General features: G+C 43.2%; 1 protein-coding gene across 3 annotated transcripts in view; it reads left to right on the forward strand.

Moving 5' to 3' along the window:
* OFD1 (OFD1 centriole and centriolar satellite protein) overlaps positions 1-22,883 on the forward strand; it is a 486,789-nt gene that overhangs the window by 105,557 nt on the left and 358,349 nt on the right. For all 3 annotated transcript variants that reach the window (XM_069204717.1, XM_069204715.1, XM_069204716.1), the window contains exons 10-11: positions 18,444-18,563; positions 18,884-18,957. In XM_069204717.1, the coding sequence (XP_069060818.1) occupies positions 18,444-18,563; positions 18,884-18,957 (194 nt within the window). The remainder of the gene's footprint in view (positions 1-18,443; positions 18,564-18,883; positions 18,958-22,883) is intronic.

Consider the following 22,883-nt stretch of genomic DNA (forward strand, 5'->3'; position numbering starts at 1 on the left):
TTTTGTTATGCACACATTAATATTTATGTCAGGTTGTGGCCAGCCTATCAGGGCCTTGCTTTTCCCTTGGATTCAAGGAGGAGAACCATGGGTGATTTCTTTGCCCATGAGGGGTGCCGACCACTCCATGTGTCCTAAGGGGTCCGGATACCTGTATCCTGACTCCTTATATGTTTTTATACTGTTTTTTTCCCCACCCCCAGACAATGTTAGAAACAAAATGGCAGCCAAAACGTTTTTGTCTGTTTGTGTCCAACCAATCGGGCCTTGCTTTTCCTCTGGATCCAAGGCGGATCAGGAGGATCTGCGCCTCTAGATAAACACATTTGTTTTTACTTTAATATTTACCAAAGTACTGAATGGATTTTCAGCAAACAACAAAAAGCATAATCTTTGTTCCGAAAGCTACCTTTCTGCCAAAGTTGGTATAAATCCGTTCAGCAGTTCGGGCTGTAGTCTTGTTCAAAGCTCCTATGGGAATTAACATGGGAAGTGTACTTTTTTAACACCCCTGCTGCCCCTCCACCACCCTGTTTTCTCGTCCCCTGCTTGACGGATCACCCCAAAACTTCCCAGGCACAAGATTCTTCTGCACACTTTTTTTTTGGAAACGTTTGTGAAGATTCGTCAACCGGCGCTAAGGATACAGGCAAGTCAAAAGACACTTTTTCTATGGAAACTAGGTCTTAACTATAACTACATACTGGCAACTGCCAGTAGGTAATATACATATGTCACAGAAAAAACTAACGTTTAAGGGACGTTATAGTTAGGCACACATTTTAAACCTTCACAACCATAGAAATTCACCTGCTAGCATTATCTCAATTAAGTATAACTTGTGCCCTACGGTAACTATAACTCACACCCCCTCCATGGACAGTTTTTTTTTGTCAAAACTGTTATTGCAAATGTTACTTTGATATTATCAATGATGTTAACAAAGGTGTCAGGAGTGCTGTAATTTGTGGGTGAATTAGCTGTGCATTTCAGTCGTGTGAGTTATAGTTACCTTAGGGCACGAGTCATTGTTACTTGAGATGACTCGAACTATAAAAGGTGAATTTCTATGGATTTGCACATTTAAAATGGGAGCCTAACTATAAAGTCTGTAACCTTTGTTTTTTACGTGAATTTCTATGTTTAAAAAAAAAATCAATTTCCTAACTATAACATCCCTGTAACCTTTGATATTTTCAGTGAATTTCCTGGTTTGTTTTTTAACATAGAGTAATTTTCATTATACTTTAGTCCCACCACTGCTGTAACCAACTCCTTTCACAACCCAACCTCGCACTGCAACAGTTCTTCAGCCATGTGCAGCAGGGGTTGGCCACAGGGACTGCAACCAACCCCTATTTTGGGGTTGGTTGCAGGCCCCAGCTTTCAACTGTGCGCAGCAGGGTTGGCCGCAGGGCCTGGCATGTGGCCAGGCCCTGTGACCCATCCCTATAACCACCGAAACGCATGCCACCCACAGCTTAATACGTGCACAGCGAGGTTTGGCCCCAGGGCCTGGCTTGTGGCCAGACGCTGCAACCAATCCCCCTAACCTTCCAACCCCATACTGCTCACAGCCTTTGGTTGTGCGTGGTGGGAATTGGCTGCAGCCTGTCTCTCTGAGTGTGAGAATAGGTGTGAGGGAGTATATCTGGGTATGAGAGTGTCTGCTAGAGTGTCTGGGTGTGAGAGTGGGTGCATCAGTGTCTGTGAGTGGGTGCGTGAGTGGGTACATGAGTGTCTGAGTGGGTCTGTATGTGGGTGCACCAGTGTCTGAATGGCTGAGACAGTGTCTGGGTTGGGTCTGTGAGTAGATGTGTGTCTCTATGACTGAGTAAGAGTGTCTGTCTGTGTCTGTGAATGGGTTTAATATCATCTGAGTAGGTCTGTGAGTTGGTGTGTCAGTGTCTCTGTGGGTCTGTGTGTGCATCAGGTGGTCTGAGTGGGGGCATCAGTGTCTGATTCAGTCTGTGAGTAGGTTCAATAGTTCTTAATGTGTCTGTGTGTCAGTGTCTCAGTGGGTCTGTGAGTGGCTGCATCATTGTCTCATTGGCTCTGTTTGTGGGTTCGATAGTGTCTCAGTGGGCCCATGAGCCCACTGAGACATGTGTGTTAGTGTCTCTGTGAGTGGGTCCATGTGTGTTAGTGTCTCTGTGAGTGGGTGCATTTGAATCTGAGTGAGTCTGTGAGTGGGTTCAATAGTGTCTTAGTGGGTCTGTGAATGTCTCTGTGGTGGTCTGTGAGTGGGTGCTTGAGTGTGCGAGTGGGTGCGTGAGGGTCTGAGTGGACTGTAGTCTTGTTCAAAACTCCTATAGGAATTGGGATGGCAAACAAATGTTTTTACCCCCTCCCCCCTTTCTTAACCCCGCTTGATAGATCACCCCAAAACTTCCTGTGCGCAACAAGAATCACTGGCACACATCTTTTTGAAAGTTTCGTGAAGATTTGTCAAACAGTGCCAAAGACTATAACTAGCTAGTGGCGACCACCACTAGGCTTTATTTATATATATATATATATATATCAATAAATCCAAAGTTCCGGTTCGGGGGCCACTAGTGTGGCAGTCCGTGTGGGGCTCCGGTAACCCAAAATACACCAAAACCAGACTCTTCAATACAAGAGACGACATGGACACCAATATGCGGCATGCAAGGTGAATATTTAATGTGTTGGATTCACCAACACATTTCTGCCATAGCCTTGTTCATGACTACCAGTAGGTTTATATATATATATATATATATATATATATAATCACCCACGGCCGAAACATATTGGTGAAGCCAACACATTAAACATTCACCTTGCATCTCTTGGATTGGAGAGTCTGATTTTGGTATATATATTATTTTTTCACTGATAAAAAACAAAGGTTACAGGGATGTTTATAGTTGGGAAATAGGATTAAAAAAAAACATAGATATTGATTAAAAAAAAAAAAAAAAGTTAAAGTCACATTATAGTTGGGCTCACAATCCACACATACAAAACCATAGAAATTCAGCAGTTAGTTACCTCAGTTAACTAGAACTTGCACCCCCATAATGCACTGCCATGACCTCACGTTACATCACTCATGACATGGTCAGTGACATCACTGATGACATCTCAAATGACATCACTGATTACATCATACAAGGAACCACTCATACACCCACTTATAGCCCCATACAAACTCTTGTACATCAACATACAGCAACTCACATACTCATTCACAAACCCATAAAACTACTAACACGGCTGACTGCCTAGCAGCATTTACAAATACCTGGGAGTTGGATGCCCCCACTGTATGTCCCCAGATAAAAAGCTCAGAGAGAGTCAGACCGTGCCTCCATTCAATAACCGTTCCCTTAATGCCTTGTCCATTCTCCAAAAATAACATTCAGGTATTAGTAGACCTGTGGAGGGCTTTAATTTTATATATTGTTGAGGTTCCCAAGAAAGACAGAGTGTGACCGCCAGTGCAATACATCACCCCTAAACTGTGGGTTGATAGTTTGAGATCCGTGATTTTTCCTGTCATAGTTTTGACTCATGATAAAATTCCATAGATGGTTTATGTTCCCACTGCAAAGCACAACATGTAATATGCAGATCACAGATTTGTATTTTGTATAGATAGATCATTGGATTACTGCTTGTGTCACAGAAATCCCTTTGTTGCTTGTAGTTCATAATTTACAGCCCGTCTAATATAGCACATTGCGCTATGCACTTGCATCAGAATGCTGTGTGCAAATTGCAAGGCATAGATTTAAAACGTATTGTTTTTTTCCTCAATCTTTCATTTTCTAAGGTTGCTGAAATAGTTCCTTTGGGCAGTAATACTATTTTGTTAGTATGACACCCCCAATAATGGTGTTTGTAGGAGCCTGGCCTGGTTTGTAGTGGGTACCAAATGTACTTACACCTTATACCAGGTCCAGTTATCCCCTATTAGTGAAATGTAGTCAGTGTCTAGAAGCCAGGCTGTCTAGAGGTAGCTGTAGGCAAAGCAGCTAAAGCTGAACTAGGAGACATGCAAAGCTCTTGCATTACCACTGTAGTCGCACAGTATTTACACACATGAAAGTCAGTACTCAGTGTTACCAAAAATAAAGGTACTTTATTTTAGTGACACAATGCCAAAAATACTTTGGAGACTATGCTCCCTTAGGAGGTAAGTAAATTACACAATATGTACACTAGTAACCAAAAACAGGTAAGTAAATAGTCAGAAAATAGTGGCAACAGTGAAAATCACAATAGGTTGCAACGGTGCAATGGGCCTAGGAGGAACACAAACCATATACTAAAATAGTGGAATGCGAAAGTCAGTTTCCCACCTATGCAAGTGTAGTGTACTGTGTAGAGGGCACTGGGAATGTACGAAAATACCAAAGGTAAATAAAATACGCCACCCCAGAGCCCAGGAAAGCAGAAGTAAAACACAGCAAGTTTCCTAAAACGCACTAGAAGTCATGATAAAAGATAATGCAAGAACCAGAAGAGACTGCAAGACACCAACAATGGATTCCTGGACCTTAAGACCTATGGAAGAAGGGGACCAAGTCCAAGAACCGATGAAGAGTCCATGGAGAACTGGAGCCCCTGCTAACCAGGATGAAGGTGCAAAAGAAGAACCACCGGTGAGAAGACAAAGTCAGTATTTCACCAGAGAAGACGAATGCGGGTTCCTGGTTGGTGCAGAAGATGTCCCACACCAGATAGATGAATGCAGTCTGGTTTGTGTCGCTGGATTCCGCCCACAAGCCTTTACTCACGCAATACATGCGGTTGGTGGAAAATGGCGCTGCCTGGGACCAGGAGGGACCTGATGGCATCTATCCAGGAGACTCTCAGTAACTCGATGGGGCCCTCAGAAGACCAGGTAGCACGTGCAGGAGTCCCACAGCATGGGGACAAAGGAGGTGCAAATGGAGGCCTATGTAGTACGACACAAAGGATTCCCATGCTGCCGGAGAACCACTCGGGAAGCTGTGCGTCGCAGGATGGAGTGCTGGGGGCCTAAGCTGTGCTGTACACACAGAACTTCTTGGAAGGACGCACACAAGCCTTGGCTACTGCAAGTCATGCGGTGCACGGGGGTACTGTCTTGCGTGGGGAGGCAAGCTTTTACCTCTACCAACTTTGGACAGCTAGACGTTGGAACTGTCCGCGTCACTTTAGTCCACCACCCGTGTCGCTGGATCCATGCCTGTCTTCTAGAGAGGGGACCCAAGCTGCCGGTTGTCGCTGCAGAGAAGTGCTTGCTGAAGCAGGAAAGTGACTCCGTCACTCCATGGGAGATTCCTTCGCTTCTTCTGGTGCAGGCTGAAGACAGGCAGTCCTCGGAGGATGCACAGCCTGGAAACTGTTTCCGTTGCTGGCAGGAGCTGAAGATACAATGTTGCTGAAGTCGTGTTTGCTTCTATGTTGCTGAAGTCGTGTTTGCTTCTTTGTTGCAGTTTTGTAGAGTTCCTGGAGCAGTCAGCGGTTGATCCGTCGGTAGAAGATGAAGTAAAGGATGCAGAGGATTCCTGCTGGAGTCTTGCAATCTAAATCTGAAGAAACACCCAGAGGAGAGACCCTAAATAGCCCTGAGAGGGGGATTGGTCACCTAACCAGGTAAGCACCTATCAGGAGGGGTCTCTAACGTCACCTGCTGGCACTGGCCACTCAGATGCTCCCGGAGTGCCCCACCACCTTGGAATCCAAGATGGTAAAACCCAGGGACACTCTGGAGGAGCTCTGGTCACCACCCTTGGGGTGGTGATGGACAGGGGAGTGGTCACTCCTCTTTCTTTTGTTCAGTTGCGCGCCAGAGCAGGGACTGGGGTTCCCTAAACTGGTGTAGACTGGATTATGCAAGGAGGGCACCATCTGTGCCCCTCAAGGCATTTCCAGAGGCTCTGGGAGGATACCCCTCCCAAGCCTGGAACACCTATTTCCAAAGGGTAGCGGGTGTAACTCCCCTCTCCTAAAGGAATTGCATTGTTCTGCCTTCCTGCGATTAAGCTGCTCAAGCCCCAGAAGGGCAGAAGCCTGTCTGTGAGGTGATATCAGCTGGGGCTGCAGTGAAAACCTCAGATGACTGGTATGGCAGTAATGGAGGTCCACTGTTTAGCCCCCAGAGTGCATGGGATTGTGCAACCAATACTGAAATCAGTATTGGGGTACAATTCCCAGTTGTAACAAACCTTACATGGCCATATGTGGAGTTACCATTGTGAAGCAGTACATAGGTGTTGACCTATGTACAGTGCACACTTAAAATGGTATCCCTGCACTCACGAAGTCCAGGAAAATGGGCCTGGCCAGCATGGGGGCACCTCTTCTAGTGCAGGGGTGTCCTCAAATACAGGTACTTTGCACCCAGCCTTCAGGGTCTAAAGGCCTGACATATAGGTGACTTGTAAGTGACATGGTGAAGTGAAAATGGCTGTGAAAAAGTACATGCACTATTTCACACAGGCTGCAATGGCAGTCCTGTAGAAGCCTTTGTATGGGCTCCTTATGGGTGGCAAAAGAAATGCTGCATCCCATAAGGATCCCCTGAAACCCCAATGCCCTAGGTACCATATACCTGGGACTTATGCCAATTTGGAGTGAAATACTGGGTTACCAGAATGCAAGTACAAATTTGGAACCAGAGAGAGCATAAGCACTGAAGTTCTGGTTAGCAGGACTCCAGTGACACAGTTCAACATATTGATAAAAACTGTGAAACAGACTGACAAGTAGGCCACAAACCATGAGTACTGGGGTCCTGGCTAGCAGGATCCCAGTGACACAGTTAAAACACACTGACAAACACTGACAAATATGGGGGTAACCATGCTAGAAAGAGGCTACTTTCTCACAGTGTTACATTTCAAATCCTGAATGGGGTGATTTGGTTACACTTTGTGCCTGGTTTGCATCACAAGCATGATGGGGTTTACTTTCCAGTGCAAATGCTGAATTGTGTTGGAAAGCTGTCCTAAAGTATCACAAAGTAGCACTGTGTGGTACTTTGCTTCAGGAAGGCGTACCATGAGTAGTTTGTGGGCATTTCAATGCATTCACACAGGGATGTTGATGGTAAACCCCATCTACTAACTTTGGTAGAAACGGATTTAAATAGAAAAATTAAAGCTCCTCGAGGCAGGCATCAAATTGGAGAAAATATGTATTTTCTGCAAACCTTTCCAAGTTTGCATGTGTGCTGCACAATACAGCACACATAGAAAGTGGTCAAGTGTTAAACCTTGCCAACGCGTAGAATTCTATGAGTAACTCTAGGATATCCTCTCACCATCACGGCATTCCTGGCCAGCAACACTAAATGCCTAACAGTTTACCATTAGCTTCTGGCTGTCTAGTAGCATTTACAAATATCTGGGAGTTTGATGCCTCCACAGTATGTCCCCAGATAAAACGTTCAGAGCGAGGCAGACAGTGCCTCCATCCCATAACCATTCCCTTAATGCCTTGTCCAGTCTCCGAAAATATCATTCAGGTATTATTAGACCTGTGAAGGGTTTTCATTTTATATGGTGCTGCTGTTCCCAAGAAAAGACAGAGTGTGACCTCCAGTAAAATACTTCACCCCTAAACTGTGGAGGATAGTTTAAAGATTCCCTTTGAGAAATTTACTTACATTTACATAGATTCCTACATCACTGAGAACCTATGTACATGTGCGAAATGGGCAATACATATCCCTCCGGGGTTCCCAGGTCGTGAGCCAGAAAATAATTGATATAACTAGGAATCCTGGATATTTATCAAATATTTTTTTTAGTTCACGTACCCGATCCACAGATCTGGAACATATCATGGGCATAGAAACATATCATATCTTCACAACTGTGGTCCGACTCCATTCCCCATTTCCATTTATATAGAGTACATTTGCGGCTCCAGCTTAAGTGCGAAAAAGGAATGTGGGCCTGGAAGCATCCCTGCTTTACTCCACTCCTGAGGTGAAGAAGAGATTAAACTGATCCCTTCATCTTGCCGCCGTTGTGACCTTAGACCCTAATAACCCTGTTTAAGGGGATGGGGCACACCACCATTAGATTTGTTGGCTCAGAACAGTAGGAGGACTGGACAATGCCATACGACAAATAATTTAATGATAGGTAAGGATAACTGACAAGCGTTCTCTTTACCCACTTCCATGAACGCACATATATTTGAACAAGACATTATATTACCAATCGTAGACTGCAGCAAATAAGCAAGGAAATTCAGACCCAGTAACTTTGCATCACTGTGTGCACTCCAAAAATGGTACAACAATATTTATCATCATATTATCAATATCTAATAGAAATGTTAAACCCTCCTCTTAGCATCATTTGATGAATCAGAATAAAAAGCATTCAGATAACACTGGCAATTATTTGTGCAAATAATAAGCAGTCTCTGCTTTAGGGTGGTGCGACTGGTGCCGCCTCAACAGGCGTCAAGCTTGAGGGAGCGACCTTTGCATGACATGCCTAGGCGAGATAAGAGCAGTCTGCAGATATCTTTGTGAGCCCAGCGTCTTCAGAGGAAAATAAAAATGGCTTGATAACTCTGGTGGTTAAAGCACTTGATGGAGAGATCCGTGATTTGCCCGTCACAGTTTAGACTCATGATAACATTTCATAGAGGGTTTATGTTCCCACTGCAATGCACGGAATGTAGCATGCCAATCACAGATTTGCATTTTGTATAGATCAGTGGGTTGCTGCTTTTGTCTCAGAAATCCCTTTGTTTTTTGGAGTTTATAATTTACAGTTCGTCTAATGTGACACACATTGAGCTATGCACTTGCATCAAAGTGCTGCATGCAAATTGCAAGACATAGGTTTAGAACGTTATTGTTTTTTCCTCAATCTTTCATTTTCTGAAGGTTGCTGAAATGGGTTCCTTTGGGAAGCAATGCAGTTCTGTTAGTATGACATCCCCAATCATTGTGTTACATTTCAAATCCTGAATGGGGTGATTTGCTAACACTTTCTGCCTAGTTTGCATTACATAAGTGATGGGTTTACTTTCCAGTGTAAATGCTGAATAGTGTTGGAAAGTTGCCTTAAAGTAACACAAAGTAGCATTGTGTGATACTTCGCTTCAAGAAGGTGTACCATGGGTAGTTCATGGACATTCCTATGCTCTCACCCATGGATGTTGATGGTAATCCCGATCTACTAACTTTGGTAGGAAGGGATTTGCATCATAAAATTAAATGTCTTGAGGCAGGCATAAAGTTGGAGAAAATATTTTTCTGCAAACCTTTTCAATTTTGCATGTGTGCTGAACTACACAGCACTCATGCAAAGTGGTCAAGTGTTAAAATTTTGTCAAAGCATAGAATTTTATGCTGGAAGAATACCCTTCCAGTATAAACCTATGCTTGACATCACACATTCACACATCCTTGCACTAGGGTGCAAAGGTGTGTGAATTGGCACAAGACAGCCTAAGGTGCACCTGCAGGAGAGGAGAGAGTAACAGCACTCCACATATTAGTAACTGTAGTACTTTTGTTCTCTCTCGTTTTCATGCAAATCAACGCACAACTTTCCATGCTGTGCTGTGTGAAAACGTAGTAAATCCGACATAGAACGTGATTCTACACTTTGTAGTCCTTATCGTCTTATGTAACATTTCTTATACGTTGATTTTCACACTTGTAAGACTCATTGTCTTGGCATAATGTTTGTCATGAAAAACACTTTGACACTACATTGGGATAAGTAGCATTACACAATATATAAATGTGAGAGAGAGGTGAAGGAGAGATGTGGGCCACCACTGGAGGGTGTTAGTGAGGGAATCCGTGAAGAAGATGATCATGGGATGGGGTAACCAATGCTAAAGCAGACTCTGGTAATGTGAAAAATAGCAATGAAAAACGAGGATATAATTTTGTTATAAAAAGATTTAAAATCCTTCAGTTTTTTTTGTTATTCTGGTATTTGTTTTTTATAAAGTGCAACACACTTCCTCAAGGAACCTCGTGGTCCTAAGCTTTATAAATATTTAATAACTACATTAGGCTGTGGGAAGAACCCAGTTCTCCAGTATTTGATCTTTCATAGATTTACATGCTTTAATCATTCCCCGTTATAGAAGTGGGAGTCCCACAGTAACTTAGAAAGCAGTAAAGTACAGTCTGCGTAGAAGTCGGTATTAGAGACATTAACTTTTGCAGCTTATTAGTATCATTAGAAATGACCTAAAGTCCATCCAATCAGGCAACAGCACCCTTTAGAACCTCACCACAGAGGCTCCAGATTCTCTCATTTTCTACCACATTCGTGTGATGGTAGACTTCCTGAGCTCTGCAAAACAGTTACTTCACAAAGATTCCTCTCAGGTCAGATACATTTTTCATCTTATATCAGCCTAGAATTCTCTGACCATGTCAGAATATCCAAAACAGGGGTTTATTTAAGCCATGTAAGACCTGTGGCAAAAAGAGATCGCACTCAGAGGACCCTCACACAAAGTATATTTACTCTCTCTCATCAGAGCACAAAGTCAAAGACTGTAAGATCTGCCACTTTTTCACAGAAAGCCCTGAAGGACAGGGAGGGAAGACTACTCTTGTGGTTGCAGAGACTTAACTCAAGGGAACACCCAATTTCTGAAGAAAAGAGTGATGACTTTCAAAAACTGAAAACTCCCACTAGAGAGACAGATCACAGGAATACAAACCTTCAGAACAAGCTAGTAAGGCCTTTTAAAAGTCTCACCATCTTCAAATCTGTTAGGAGAATTTACCGAAGGAAATAAAAGATTCCTTTAAGGTTTGTTTCAGAACTTACAGCAGCTGTTCTGAAGGACGTTTCTCTGAGAAAACCTCCAAAATCGCTTCTTTTATCAAAAGAGACTGTTTCTGGTAAAAAATTAAACGCTTCTTCATTTGCTACAACAGTGTTGTCAATGACATCTACCACCATGACGTCGACATTTACAACAGCTGCGTCGTCAATGATAATTTAATCGTCTCAATTAGGGTTGACAACCATAATATCCTGCAAATTAACATTGACGCCACCGCCAACGCAGCCACCTAACATATTGTCGATGACCTCAACAAAGACAAAGCCACCACTGTCAACTGACTCAGTGATGAACAAACTGTCAATGGTAGCACGATTGCCGTCGATGACAGCATCTTCGACAGAGACACCGTTGACTACAGTCCCATTGACAAGAACATCACTGACGACCACATCGTCAACGAGACACTTGTCAATGACTGTTTCCTACATGAAAATGCCTGTAAATAAAACACCAAAGAAACCATTGATGATGACAAAATCAACTGAGTCACCGACAATGGAGACAACAAAGGCGTCTTTAGTGCCTACTTTAATCCTGTCACTTTCTGGAACATCTGCCATGGAAGTCATTCTTCCTGCACACATGTCGCCTAGCAAAATCCATTCTCACCAGCTCATCTGCTAGATGAGGAATCAGATGATGAAGGCCTCTTTGGAGTGGCTCATAGCCCCTCAGTATTACATGTTAAATATCAAGATAAGGACAAAAATGATGACTATTACTATCAAAACGTGTGAGCAGACACAAGAACAAAACCCTGTCTACTCTCCACAAGGTCCTCAAGAGCAAACAGTTCAGATGCCACAAGGGTTAATATCCAAACCACACGTTTTCCAGAACTTGCTACATCTTCAAACACCTATAAGGTCTCCATGTCAAACTCCACTAACTCGTCCTACCACACTGCCTCTATCAGTGCCTCCCTTGTCAATACTACCTTTGGCAGAACCACCAGCAGATGGCCATCACAATTTAGAAGGAGAGACAAAGGATTAGGCTTTAACCACTACTAGTGGGATGATTATATAATACGCACACCATCTCCGCCTCTTGCACCTCCAGTTGACTCGCCACCAGAAGATAAAGGTGCCTTTCATAAAATCCTGGAGCAAGCAGAGAAGCACTTCCAATTACCCCTGAATACCAAGCAGGCAGACTGCTTCCTTTACAACTTTAAGGAGCCCACGAAGAAGTCGGTGAAGGCAAAACCCATAGTAGATTTCATCTGGCAAGAGGGCATTCACACTATGAAGAATCCAGCCACTGAATCGGCAGTCCTGCCTAGACTGAACAAAAAATATAAGGCACCAGATGTGCTCCAGCATGCCTAGTTGGTCACCCCAAGCCAGAATCGGTTATCAGTCAAGTGGCTCAAAGGTGCCCGAAGAACCCTTCCACACCTATCACTACACCACCAGAGAGAGAAGGAGGCTGCCTTGTCTTTATTGGGAAATGTTTTTCGAGCAAGGCAGCACTGACTGTGCGAGCAGCTAATTCCCTAGCAATACTAGGAAGATTAGTCAGGCAAATGTGGTTGGATATGTCCCAAATTATAGATCTTCTGCCAGAAGAATCTAAGGAAGAAAGAGAAAGATTCTCCATGAGGGAGAGTGAGCCTCTGCGGAGATAATAGACTGCGCTATTGATATCTCCTCAACAGGCTTTCAGCAGTTAGCAGCAGGCCTGGCTGAAAACAACATACTTCAGACTAGAAGAACAGAGCAAAATCTTGGACATGCGTTATGATGAGGAAGCATTTTTCGGCAAACATATACAGGACTCTCTCCAAGCCATCAAGACTGACACGCATACTGCCAGATCCAAATGAAGATGCAGCCCTTTCAAGGAGCCAGGGGCGGGGGTGCTTTTTCCTCTGGAGTAGTATTTCAATCCCATGGGCAGCAGTATCTGCCTTGTCCAGGGCAATATCGTTCTCAATACGCACAACAGTACAGACAACCACCTTCGGCAGCTTACATACTACCAGCAAGAGGGAAGCAGCCCACCAAAGAGCGAGACAGTGCTAGGAAACCGAGACCTTACACGGGTGCTGGCATTTCCCTGCACTCTGACAAAACATCTTGGGGTTCGTATTTCCCACTTGATTCATCAATGGTCTCTCATAACAACGGACAAATGGATTCTGGATTTCATAGCTCTGAGACATACCCTCAAATTTGTCAGCTAGCCACCAAATGTCCCACCCAAAGGACCACCCCCTCCACATCTAAAGCATCTACTGATGGAATTGTTTCTGAGGGCAATAGAGAAGGTTCCGAAGTCTCAGAAGGGAATCAGTTTCTACTACTGTTTCTTCCTCATGAGGAAAAAGTCAGGAGACCGGAACTCGATCTTGGATCTTCGGAAGCTAAACAAGTATTTAAAAAAGCAGCTATTTTGGGTGGTCATCTTAGAAGACATTTTACACCTTCTCAATCATGGGGACCTTATGATAGCTCTCGACCTCCAGGATACATATTTCCATTTCCCCATTCATCCCAAACATTGAAAGTACTAACTATTCCAGATAGCCGGCACCTACTACCAGTTCAAGGTTCTCCCTTTCGGATCAAAGTCAGCCCCATGTATATTAACCAAATGTCTTGCACCTGTGGCAACTTAGCTGTATTTCCATACTTGGATGATTGGTTAATCAAAGATCCAATGTCTCAAAATGCCACAGCCACCACATCCTATACAAACCTGTGCCTCTTGTTGTTCAGGAAACTGGGTCTCACAACAAACATATAAAAGTCATCTTTCACTCTGAAGACAAGGCTAACCTTCCTCAGCGCAGTTCCAGACACCAAAATGGACAAATAGTCTGTCTCTCTGGAACGACAGAACAAGATCCAGCAATTGGCCCAAAAGCTCACCAAAGAAGAGACTGTTTGAGTTTGGTTGTATAAGTCACTCCTGAGAATGCTATCTTGTATTCCTCTGATCCCAAATTGCAGACTGCATATGCATCCATTGCAGGAAGAATTAAACAAACAGTTGATGCAAGCTCAGGGAACTTTCAATTATATCATTCAAATTACCCCAATAATGATCTCATCCATAAAATGGTGGGCTCTGAAAGAGAATTTATCAAGGGGATTGGCAGTTCTATCACAGGTGGCAGACTTTGGGCCTTATTACAACCTTAACAGAGCCTTTTCCTCCATCTCAAATGTGACGGCTATCCCATCCGCCATAGAACGATCCCCATAGAATATATATTGGGATCATAATACGGCAGACGAGATATCCTTCACATTTGTGATTGAGGAAACCCCTCTGTCAAGGTCATAATAAAGCCCTTTGTCATCGCGACAGACGCGACCCTACAAGGATGGGGTGCTCATCTCCAGGATCTCTCAATCAGCAGTAAATAGTCCACCAATGAAAAGAAACTGCACATAAATCGTCTGGAACTAAGGGCTATAGCCCTCTTCTCGTTCCTTCCCAGAGTTGCAGTCTCATCCGTACTAATCAGAAAGGACACCACCACCATCATGCACTACTTAAACAAAGAGGGAGGAACAAGATTGACAGCTCTGCCTCAACAAGCACAGGAAATTTGGAAGTGGGCTACACAGAACAAGATATCACTAAGAGCAGAGCATTTGCCAGGGGTGTCAAATGTGCTGGCAGACACACTAAGCAGGTTGACTTCAACTTGCCACGAGTGGGAGCTCGACCATCAGCTCCTGCAACACATCTTCACTCCTGGCACACCTCGACTAGACCTACTTGCAACAAGGAACAACCGCAAATGCCAGTACTACACAAGCTGGCATCAACAGAAAGGATCATGGGGGGAAACAAATTTTTAATAAGATGGCCAAAAATACGTGCATACGCTTTTACCCGGATTGCTTTAATCCCATGGATAGTATGGAAAATGAAGAGAGAACCATGTTGGCTCATCCTCATTGCTCCGAAATGGCCCAGGCAGTTCTGGTACACAGGGCTGATTCTACGTTCGGCCCAACCCCACATCCAACGAACATCCAGTCTGACATTAACAACGAACAAGGGCCGGAAAGTGTGCCCCAATCCGACGTCTCTACATTTTCTGGCCTGACTCCTGAGTTCGAAAATCTAGACATTCCCACAGATTGTAGAGAAATCCTCAGTAAGGCAAGAGCAGACTCCACCAGGAAGACATATAAGCTCAAGTGGAAATGATTCTGTGTTTGGTGACAACAAAACTGTTTACACCCATTCTTTTCAACCCCTGAACAGGTTTTGGCATATATCTTACATGTAGCAAAATCTGCCCTTGCTCATCTAGCCATAAGGGTACATCCAGCATCAATTTCTCGCTGTAGGAGAGCTGACCAGTCACACTCACTTTGGTCATCAAGGATCATCAAACAGTTCATTAAAGGGCTTTCCAGGGCTTTCCCTCCTGTGAAGGAACCCCTTCTGCTTAGCATCTCAATAACGTGTTAAGCCAGTTAATGAAAGCCCCATTTGAACCAGTCCACAAATCAGACTTAAAATATCTCACTTGGAAGACCGGATTACTACTAGCACTTACATCAGCTAGAAGGGATGGTGAACTGCAATCATTTACTTAAAAAGAGCCCTTTTGTACAGTTTAAGAAAGACAGTGTTGTTTTGAGAACTAACCCTAAATTCATACCTAAAATACCTTTAGAGCCCATTGTTTTAAAGAAATTTTTTACAAACCCTCAAACAATGGTGGAACAATCTCTCCACACCTTGGATGTTAAAAGGTGCATTAAGTTCTATTTACACTGACTTCAACAATTTTGCAGTCAGGCCAGTTGTTTGTAGCGTTTGGCAGTTTAAAAAAAGGATAGTGACACAGAGAGTCAAGGCCCATTCTACAATAGCCATGTCCACATTCACGGCCCTGTTTGCTGGTGTACCAATTCTGCGGAGCGGCAACATGGTCCAGCAGACAGACCTTCACCCAGCATCCCTGTCTGGACGCAGATGACCAGTCTGATGCTGCAGAGGGCAAGCTGTTTTACATCATCTATTCCAATAAGGTGAGCCAAACTCTAATTCCTTCTTTCCCACCGTCTGCTTCCTTTCGGTAATACTGTTAGTTACATATACATACTGCTGACTATTCTGATTCACGCATGTGAATCGATGAAAGATCCAATACTGGAGAAGAAAATACAGTTACAGGTAAGTAACTTATTTTCTTACTAGTCAACGGGAAAAAGAGAGGTTTCAAGTTGTCCATTTTTTCTTCTGAAGCAAAGTAATTCTGTTCTATATCTCCGCTATATGCATTGTAAAAGTCCTTCCATCTTTGCTTTTGGCTTTAAATGTCGGCATGGGAAATATGAGCACCTAATTGAGATCTCCTTGGGCAATTTACAATATATTTTACACATATGTCAAGAAAATTGTTATTTACTTTTGTAAAAGATCTTATATGGGAAACAGGCAGCTTTAATCATTATTTGTTTAGGAACTGTGAGCCAGTGTAGTTGGTTCAGATAGGAAGACCCACTATCAAATGTTCTTATGTTGGAGATCAGTCTTGCCAAGGCATTTTGAATTAATGGGAGAGTATGCAAGTTTCTGTAGGAGAGGCCAATGTATATTGAATCATAACAAATGATTCACAAGTGAATGAAAGTATTGGCCACTGCAGTTCTGTGAGGGAAGGAGAAAATAATAAATATATTTCAAGGTGCGAAGGTGAAACAGGCATGAATTGTCTGTCGGAGCAACATGGTTAAGTTCAAGGTGGCATCAAACAAGTGTCCCAGATTCCAGACCTTGTGAGATGGGACGGGGAGATTTCACATCGATTAAGGCCAAAACCATTTATTTTAGCTGCAGTTATCAGGATCTCATATTTCAAGGAGTTTAGGTTTAGGATGTGCCTTACCATCCAGCTTTTTGCTGTCCTTAGGACACCCGTGACTACTAAATTGTAATCGGATTGTTGACCCTAACATTAATTACAATTAGAGTATTGGGTTGTTGACCCTAAGAGTAATTACAATTTGAGTAATGTTTAAGGCAAATCTGCTTTTCAGCTGGTTCAATTAATATTTCTTGTCCAAGAACACTAAACCTTTTATCTGACAAGACATTCCCTAACCATTGATTATAAGGTGTGCTAAGCCACAACATGATGCCTATAGACATACATAAGCATACCTCTTAACAAAAGGTGGAGCAGAAATAAAATTGCCCTGCAAGAAGTCTTCATTCGTATTTTCCCATACGCTATGAGACTAAGCAGGCTGTGCCAACGTAATCCTCTTGGTCTTTGCCCAGCCTTTGACACCTTCAGCCACATAAACTCACTTATTTGTCAATTTCCCCAAGCCTAAAACACCCTATCCAAGCCACTATTACCATACACCCTTGCATTACGTATCACCCCATATGCTCTCATTTCCCACATCAACCTTGACATCACTGGCCAGTTATCACCCTAAATCTCCTTGCTCTTCTTTGTCTAATAACCTGCTCTTGATTTCTGCACACCAAGTCTCCCACAGCGATGTCCTAAATTTGCTTGTTCCACATTTCATACAATCTAGCTCCAGCATACTGTTCTCTTGCAAATAACAATGAAAACAGGGCTGAAATTTCACATTTGCTTTCATTTGTATATCCCATCCAAACATTCCTCTTCTTCTGACCCCGTCAGTTTCCATCTACCCCTGACTGGCCTGACCTCCCTTCCCTATCTTGAATCCTTTACCTCTATTTGATAAACTGCTCTCACAGGTTTTAGTGCACCTTTGAGACCACTGTGCCCCCACCTCTAGGTGTCTTTTTGTAGAGAAAATTTGGAGTTGAGCAATACAAACAGGTTATTTGGGAGATCCAGGGAAAATCTCTTGTTCTGTGACAAGATGTCATTTGGTGGATTTGTTTACAACCCCAAGTGCTGAATTTAAGAGTAAAATACAGATAACAAGAGGAACGCATCACAGCTGCAAATATTGCAAAGAAACACAGAAGCATACTTGGTCAGATTTATTTTACCTTTGCACGACGTGAAATACCGTGGGACTCTACACACTGGAAAAAGCAACAAATTCAGCAATATGCTAACAAACACAACTCTGCTTTAAAGTCTCTTTCCCCTCAAACATTACTTCCACCTTATCCATCACCTACCTGCAGCTTAAGTTCATCCCCATGTCTCCCCAGGACCATCACACCTGTCCTTCAATTCAGGAAAAAGTTGAAGACAGCCCTCTTCAGAGAACACTACATCTTGATGTTGTAACAATTCACAAAACATCTACCTCAATCACTTGTTAACTGTATCCTTGCCTTTTACTCTGTGCCTTGCTCTGCAGTCTTGTGGCTAGTTTCGGACTATGCAAATACCACGTACAAACATATATATCTATTTGTGTGTGTGTGTGTGTGTGTGTGTGTGTGTGTGTATATATATATATATATATATATATATATATATAATAATAATATAGTGAGATTTGTATGCTTAAAGGAATAGGGAAACACTCCATAACTTTTTGTTTTACTGCTAAGTGAGTTGTTTTGATGGTGCTTGAATAATTTACCTACTAAAAGTCTCTAGTTGAAAACATTTTGAGGAGGACCAAATTAGTAGAATTCTTGTCATGTTCTCATAAGGATTAGTAACTTCAACGTGCTTATTTTTTCAGTGCTGAAAAACTTCATGAAGAAAAAAAAAGAAGTGCTGAGGATGCTCTTCGGCGTAGAGAACTTGCAGTGAAAAACATAGAAGACGCCTTTGAACAAAAGCTTAAGAATGAAGTCTTGAAGTACAGTATTGTATATTGTCTTTTTAAAAAGGAAAAACAAAGTGGAATGTCCATATGCTTATATGAAATGTTTAGGAATGGAATCTTTATGGTGGTCGTTCTATGATGATATCCCTTTTATATGGTTGTGACTTAGTACCTGCTTTTTTAAGCTGCATTTAAGTAACTTATTAGATGAAACTACCAAAAGATGATTAGAGCTGCATTTGTCAGTCTTTTGTACATGTTGTATCAATGGACCAATGACATGTTTTTAAAGTATTTTATTTAAACTGTGCACTTGTTGTGCCTTTGTTTGTAATTTTATCATTTAATTTCAGGGTTCAAATTGAGTTGAAGGAAGACTATGTAAAGAGAACTTTCAAAGTCACTGAAGACGAGCGAAGAAATAAAGGTTACATCTTGAAAATATTTATGTATCCTTCTTGCTAAGATTGATAATTTTATAATATTGTAAATGGTCCAGGAAACTGTTTGCAGCATATTTCAAAATTCTAGATGATGCCTTTTCTTGTTGGTTTATACCGTGCCGGCAAGGCTCCCTGGGGCTACACCTAAAGAGAATGCTGAGGGACCATCTGCCCATGGAAATGCAGACAGGGAAACGGAGGAAACTTTTCTCTCACAGGAGGTGGGGAGCAGGCTGAGACCGCAGGGACCTTCAGTCACTCCCTCCTATGGTCCCCAACATTGTCACTAGGTGCCCTGCTGGGCCCCAAGGTCACATGGCCAGGCCCTGGGGGATGGGGCCCCCGGTACTGAGATTTGCTTGGGGAGGGGGCCTGAGTGGCCTCCCTCCCCCAAAAATTCAATATTTTATTTAGGCTGGGACCCAGGGGGTGGGGTCCCTGGGACCGAGATTAGCCGGGAGGGAGCACCCCTCCCCCCAAAACAAATTTTAAATGCCAGCCCCAAAATATTAGGGTCCCCATGGCTGAAATCAGCCGGGGTAGGGGTGCCCGGGTGCAAGGTTGGGAAATTATCCGCCACCTTGCATGGCCATAGGCTCTGTGGTGGTTGGATTAACGTATAGTAATGAAAATTACTTTCTGTTAAATAATTTTTTTTAAAAGCTGAAATTCACTGAAAAAAACCAAAGGTCACAGGGACGTTATAATTAGGAAATGGAATTATAAAAACATAGAAATTCACTTTGAAAAAAAAAAAAAGGTTATAGGGACGTTGTAGTTAGGCTCAGATTTTAAATGTACCAAACCATAGAAATTTGTCTGTTATAGTTAGTTATCTCAATTAATTGTAACTCATGCCTTAAGGTAACTATAACTAGCACCATCGCTATGCACTGCTAAATACCGCACAAGTTACGGCACTCATAATGTCTTTGATAACATCGTTGATAATATCAATGTAATATTTACAGGAAATCTTTTGACGAAAAAATTGTTTTCTATTTCCTAACTATAACGTTCATGTAACCTTTGTTTTTTTTCAGTGAATGTCTATGGTTTTTTAATTACTATACATTAAGCCGAAGCCTGTCTCTCTGAGTGTGAGAGGGTGTCTCTGGGTATGAGAGTGGGTGTGTGAGTACCTGTCTGGGTATGAGAGTCGGTGTGAGAGGGTTTATATGGGTGTGACCGTGGGTGTGAGTGTCTCTGTGAGTGGGTGCATGTATGTGTGAGTAGGTCTATGAGTGTGTGGGTCTGTGAGTGGGTCCTGTGAGTGTGTGTCTCTCTGAGTGGGTCTGTGAGTGGGTATGTGAGTCTTTGAATATGTCTGTGAGTGGGTGTATGTGTAAGTGGGTCTATGAGTGGGTGCCTGAGTGTTTGAGTAGGTCTCTGAGTGGGTACTAGAGTCTGAGTGTATCTGTGAGTGAGTGTATGTGTTTCTGAGTTGGTCTGTGAGTGAGTGCATGAGTCTATCAGTGGGCCTATAAGTGAGTGAGTGAGCCTGAGTGGATCTGTGAGGGGGTACATGAGTGTCTGAGTTGGTCTGTGAGTGGGTGCATGAGTGTCTGAGTGAGTGTCTAAGTGCGTCTGTAAGTGGGTGTGTGAGCGTCTGTGTGGGTGCGTCAGGAGCTGTGTGAGTGACAAGGCCACAAAGGAACTCATCAGCCCTTTTATCCAACAAGATTCCACAGCTTTGCACGAAATATCTACCCAGGTGAAGTTCTTTCTGCCTCCCTGGGTAAATTTCCAGTATGTATTCTATACTACTGCTGTGGAATAGAGCACAAGGAAATGTCACCAGTGACTTGTGTGCGTTTTAGTAACATGATTCCTGTTGCCTCTTTCTCTAGAGTTCTGTGATAACATTAATCCTCCTATAGCGAGACCAACAAGACCTCAAAAACTTAAATCTCCACAATAGACCAGGCAGGGCAGGCAAAAGAAACTTTTGCAGAACACCAGATCATGGAGGGCAGAAAGGAGTGGCAGCAAAATGTACAATGGAAAACGGGGAAGGGGATAGTGGGATGGAACTCGGGCAGGCAGGGTGGAGTTGGCAGGGACTGGCAGCAGCCATCTGGGTAGGTGGGAGGGGTAGTGACAGCTAAACAGAACATTCAAGAGTAGATAGGAGGGGCAGTAGCAGGTCCATGGAACATGGTTAGAAACAAGGTGGGAGCAGTGACATTCACAGACATGGGAGGACAGGGGAAGGGGAGTAGGTACAGCAAGCTAAGCACAGAGTCTAAGCAGGAGAGAAATGGTGGGGCGTAGAATTGGGCAACGGAGGGCAGGAGGAGTGGACAGGGACATCAAGCTAAATGAAGGGCAGTGTCCGCACACAGGACCATGCAGGGCAAGAGGGAAGAGGCTGGTACATGGACTCGGACAACAGAGGGTGTAGAGAGGAGGTGGATGAGGCAGCAAGCTAACTGTTCATAGCAGGCAGGAAGGCCAGTGGCAGAAAAACCGCCACACAGGGCTGTTATAAGGGAGCAGGGGCATGGACTTGGAGGGGCGGGTCAGGTGCAGTAAGTTTGGGTGGGGGCAGCACAATGCCAGGCTAAGCCTTGCGTCAAATACCTCCCCCAATGCATTGCAATGGACATCATACTTAACATTTAAAAAAAAAAAAACTAGAACTATGTAGATATATACAAAAAGCTAGGTCCCACTAACTCGTGCCGAACTCCAGGAGGGTACTGCCAGCAATGTGAGGGTAGGTCTCTCAGAATAAGCAGTCTAGTATTGTGGGGCACTCACGGGGTAGATTGATAGTTTCTTTAATTAAAGCAGAAGCGTTTCAGCTATAACGCCTTCCTCAATGCTTACAAATAAAAAATGTGAATGGCACACACAGTCTTTAAAAAGTTACATCACTCCCATTGGAGGGTTTTCCTTTGTTGCCAGCGACAAAGGCCTACAGCCGTCCTTTACTGAATGACATGTTAGCAAGCTGTTACAAAATTAATTCAGTGATAGATCTGAGATAATGCGGGGTACTGAATACCCTGGGGGGAGAAAACGTCCACACAATTGATTTAAGGAATAGAAGGTGAGAAGGATAGAATCCTAACCATGGCGGGAAATGGCTTTACTCATCAAATAACTGGAGCTCTGCCTTCTGGGTATGAGGACGCGACAAGGGGAGAGAGGCAAAGCTCCCTTGCAATTCTTAAAAGGAAATGTAGGACAAGGAGGGGCTAGCGGAAGAGGTTGGGGCCAAAACAGGGGACTATAGCGAGGTTCGACAGTGATGTTGAAGTGAATGTCCCATCCTTGGTTGTGAATATCTCTTACATCAAGTTACCAATGAATCAGGAAAGAATACTTAACCTGGGCCTAACATTCTGGCCCACTGTTGCCCCTAATTTATGGATATAAGGATAGAACTATACAAATACATTATAAAATAAAAACTTCACAAATACCATCAGATGAAATCCAAGAAGACATTAGCTAGCAGGAATCCTGCAGCAGTACCTTCACAATTTAGAATTGCAGACAACCCAGATACATTAACCATCCATGAGTTATCAAATGAGGATTCCCAAGTACACTTTGGGACACGTATAAGGTTTCGGATAAGGGAAGTGCAGCAGGAGAATTGCTGCCTATAAATCTGTGGAGCAAGAAGTGTTTGCAACAACTTCCCAAAGGGACACTCTAAATGAGATGAGATTTATAACAGATCATTCAAAGGGTCGTGGATTGAAATCAAAATATTGGTTTTGTTCTCAGCTTCACCTGGCAATAAAATAGGTATATTCCAGGAATGGTAATTGATGATCTAAATGGTCTACGAAGGGAAAGGTGGAGTAACAGAAAAAAAGAGTAATTTTTCACCAAAGGACTGGAGGGACATTGCAGCCATGAAAATGAATCCCATATTATTAATCAAGCTGTAGGA

The sequence above is a fragment of the Pleurodeles waltl genome, chromosome 8 (genome assembly GCF_031143425.1).
Source record: "Pleurodeles waltl isolate 20211129_DDA chromosome 8, aPleWal1.hap1.20221129, whole genome shotgun sequence".
NCBI lineage: Eukaryota > Metazoa > Chordata > Amphibia > Caudata > Salamandridae > Pleurodeles > Pleurodeles waltl.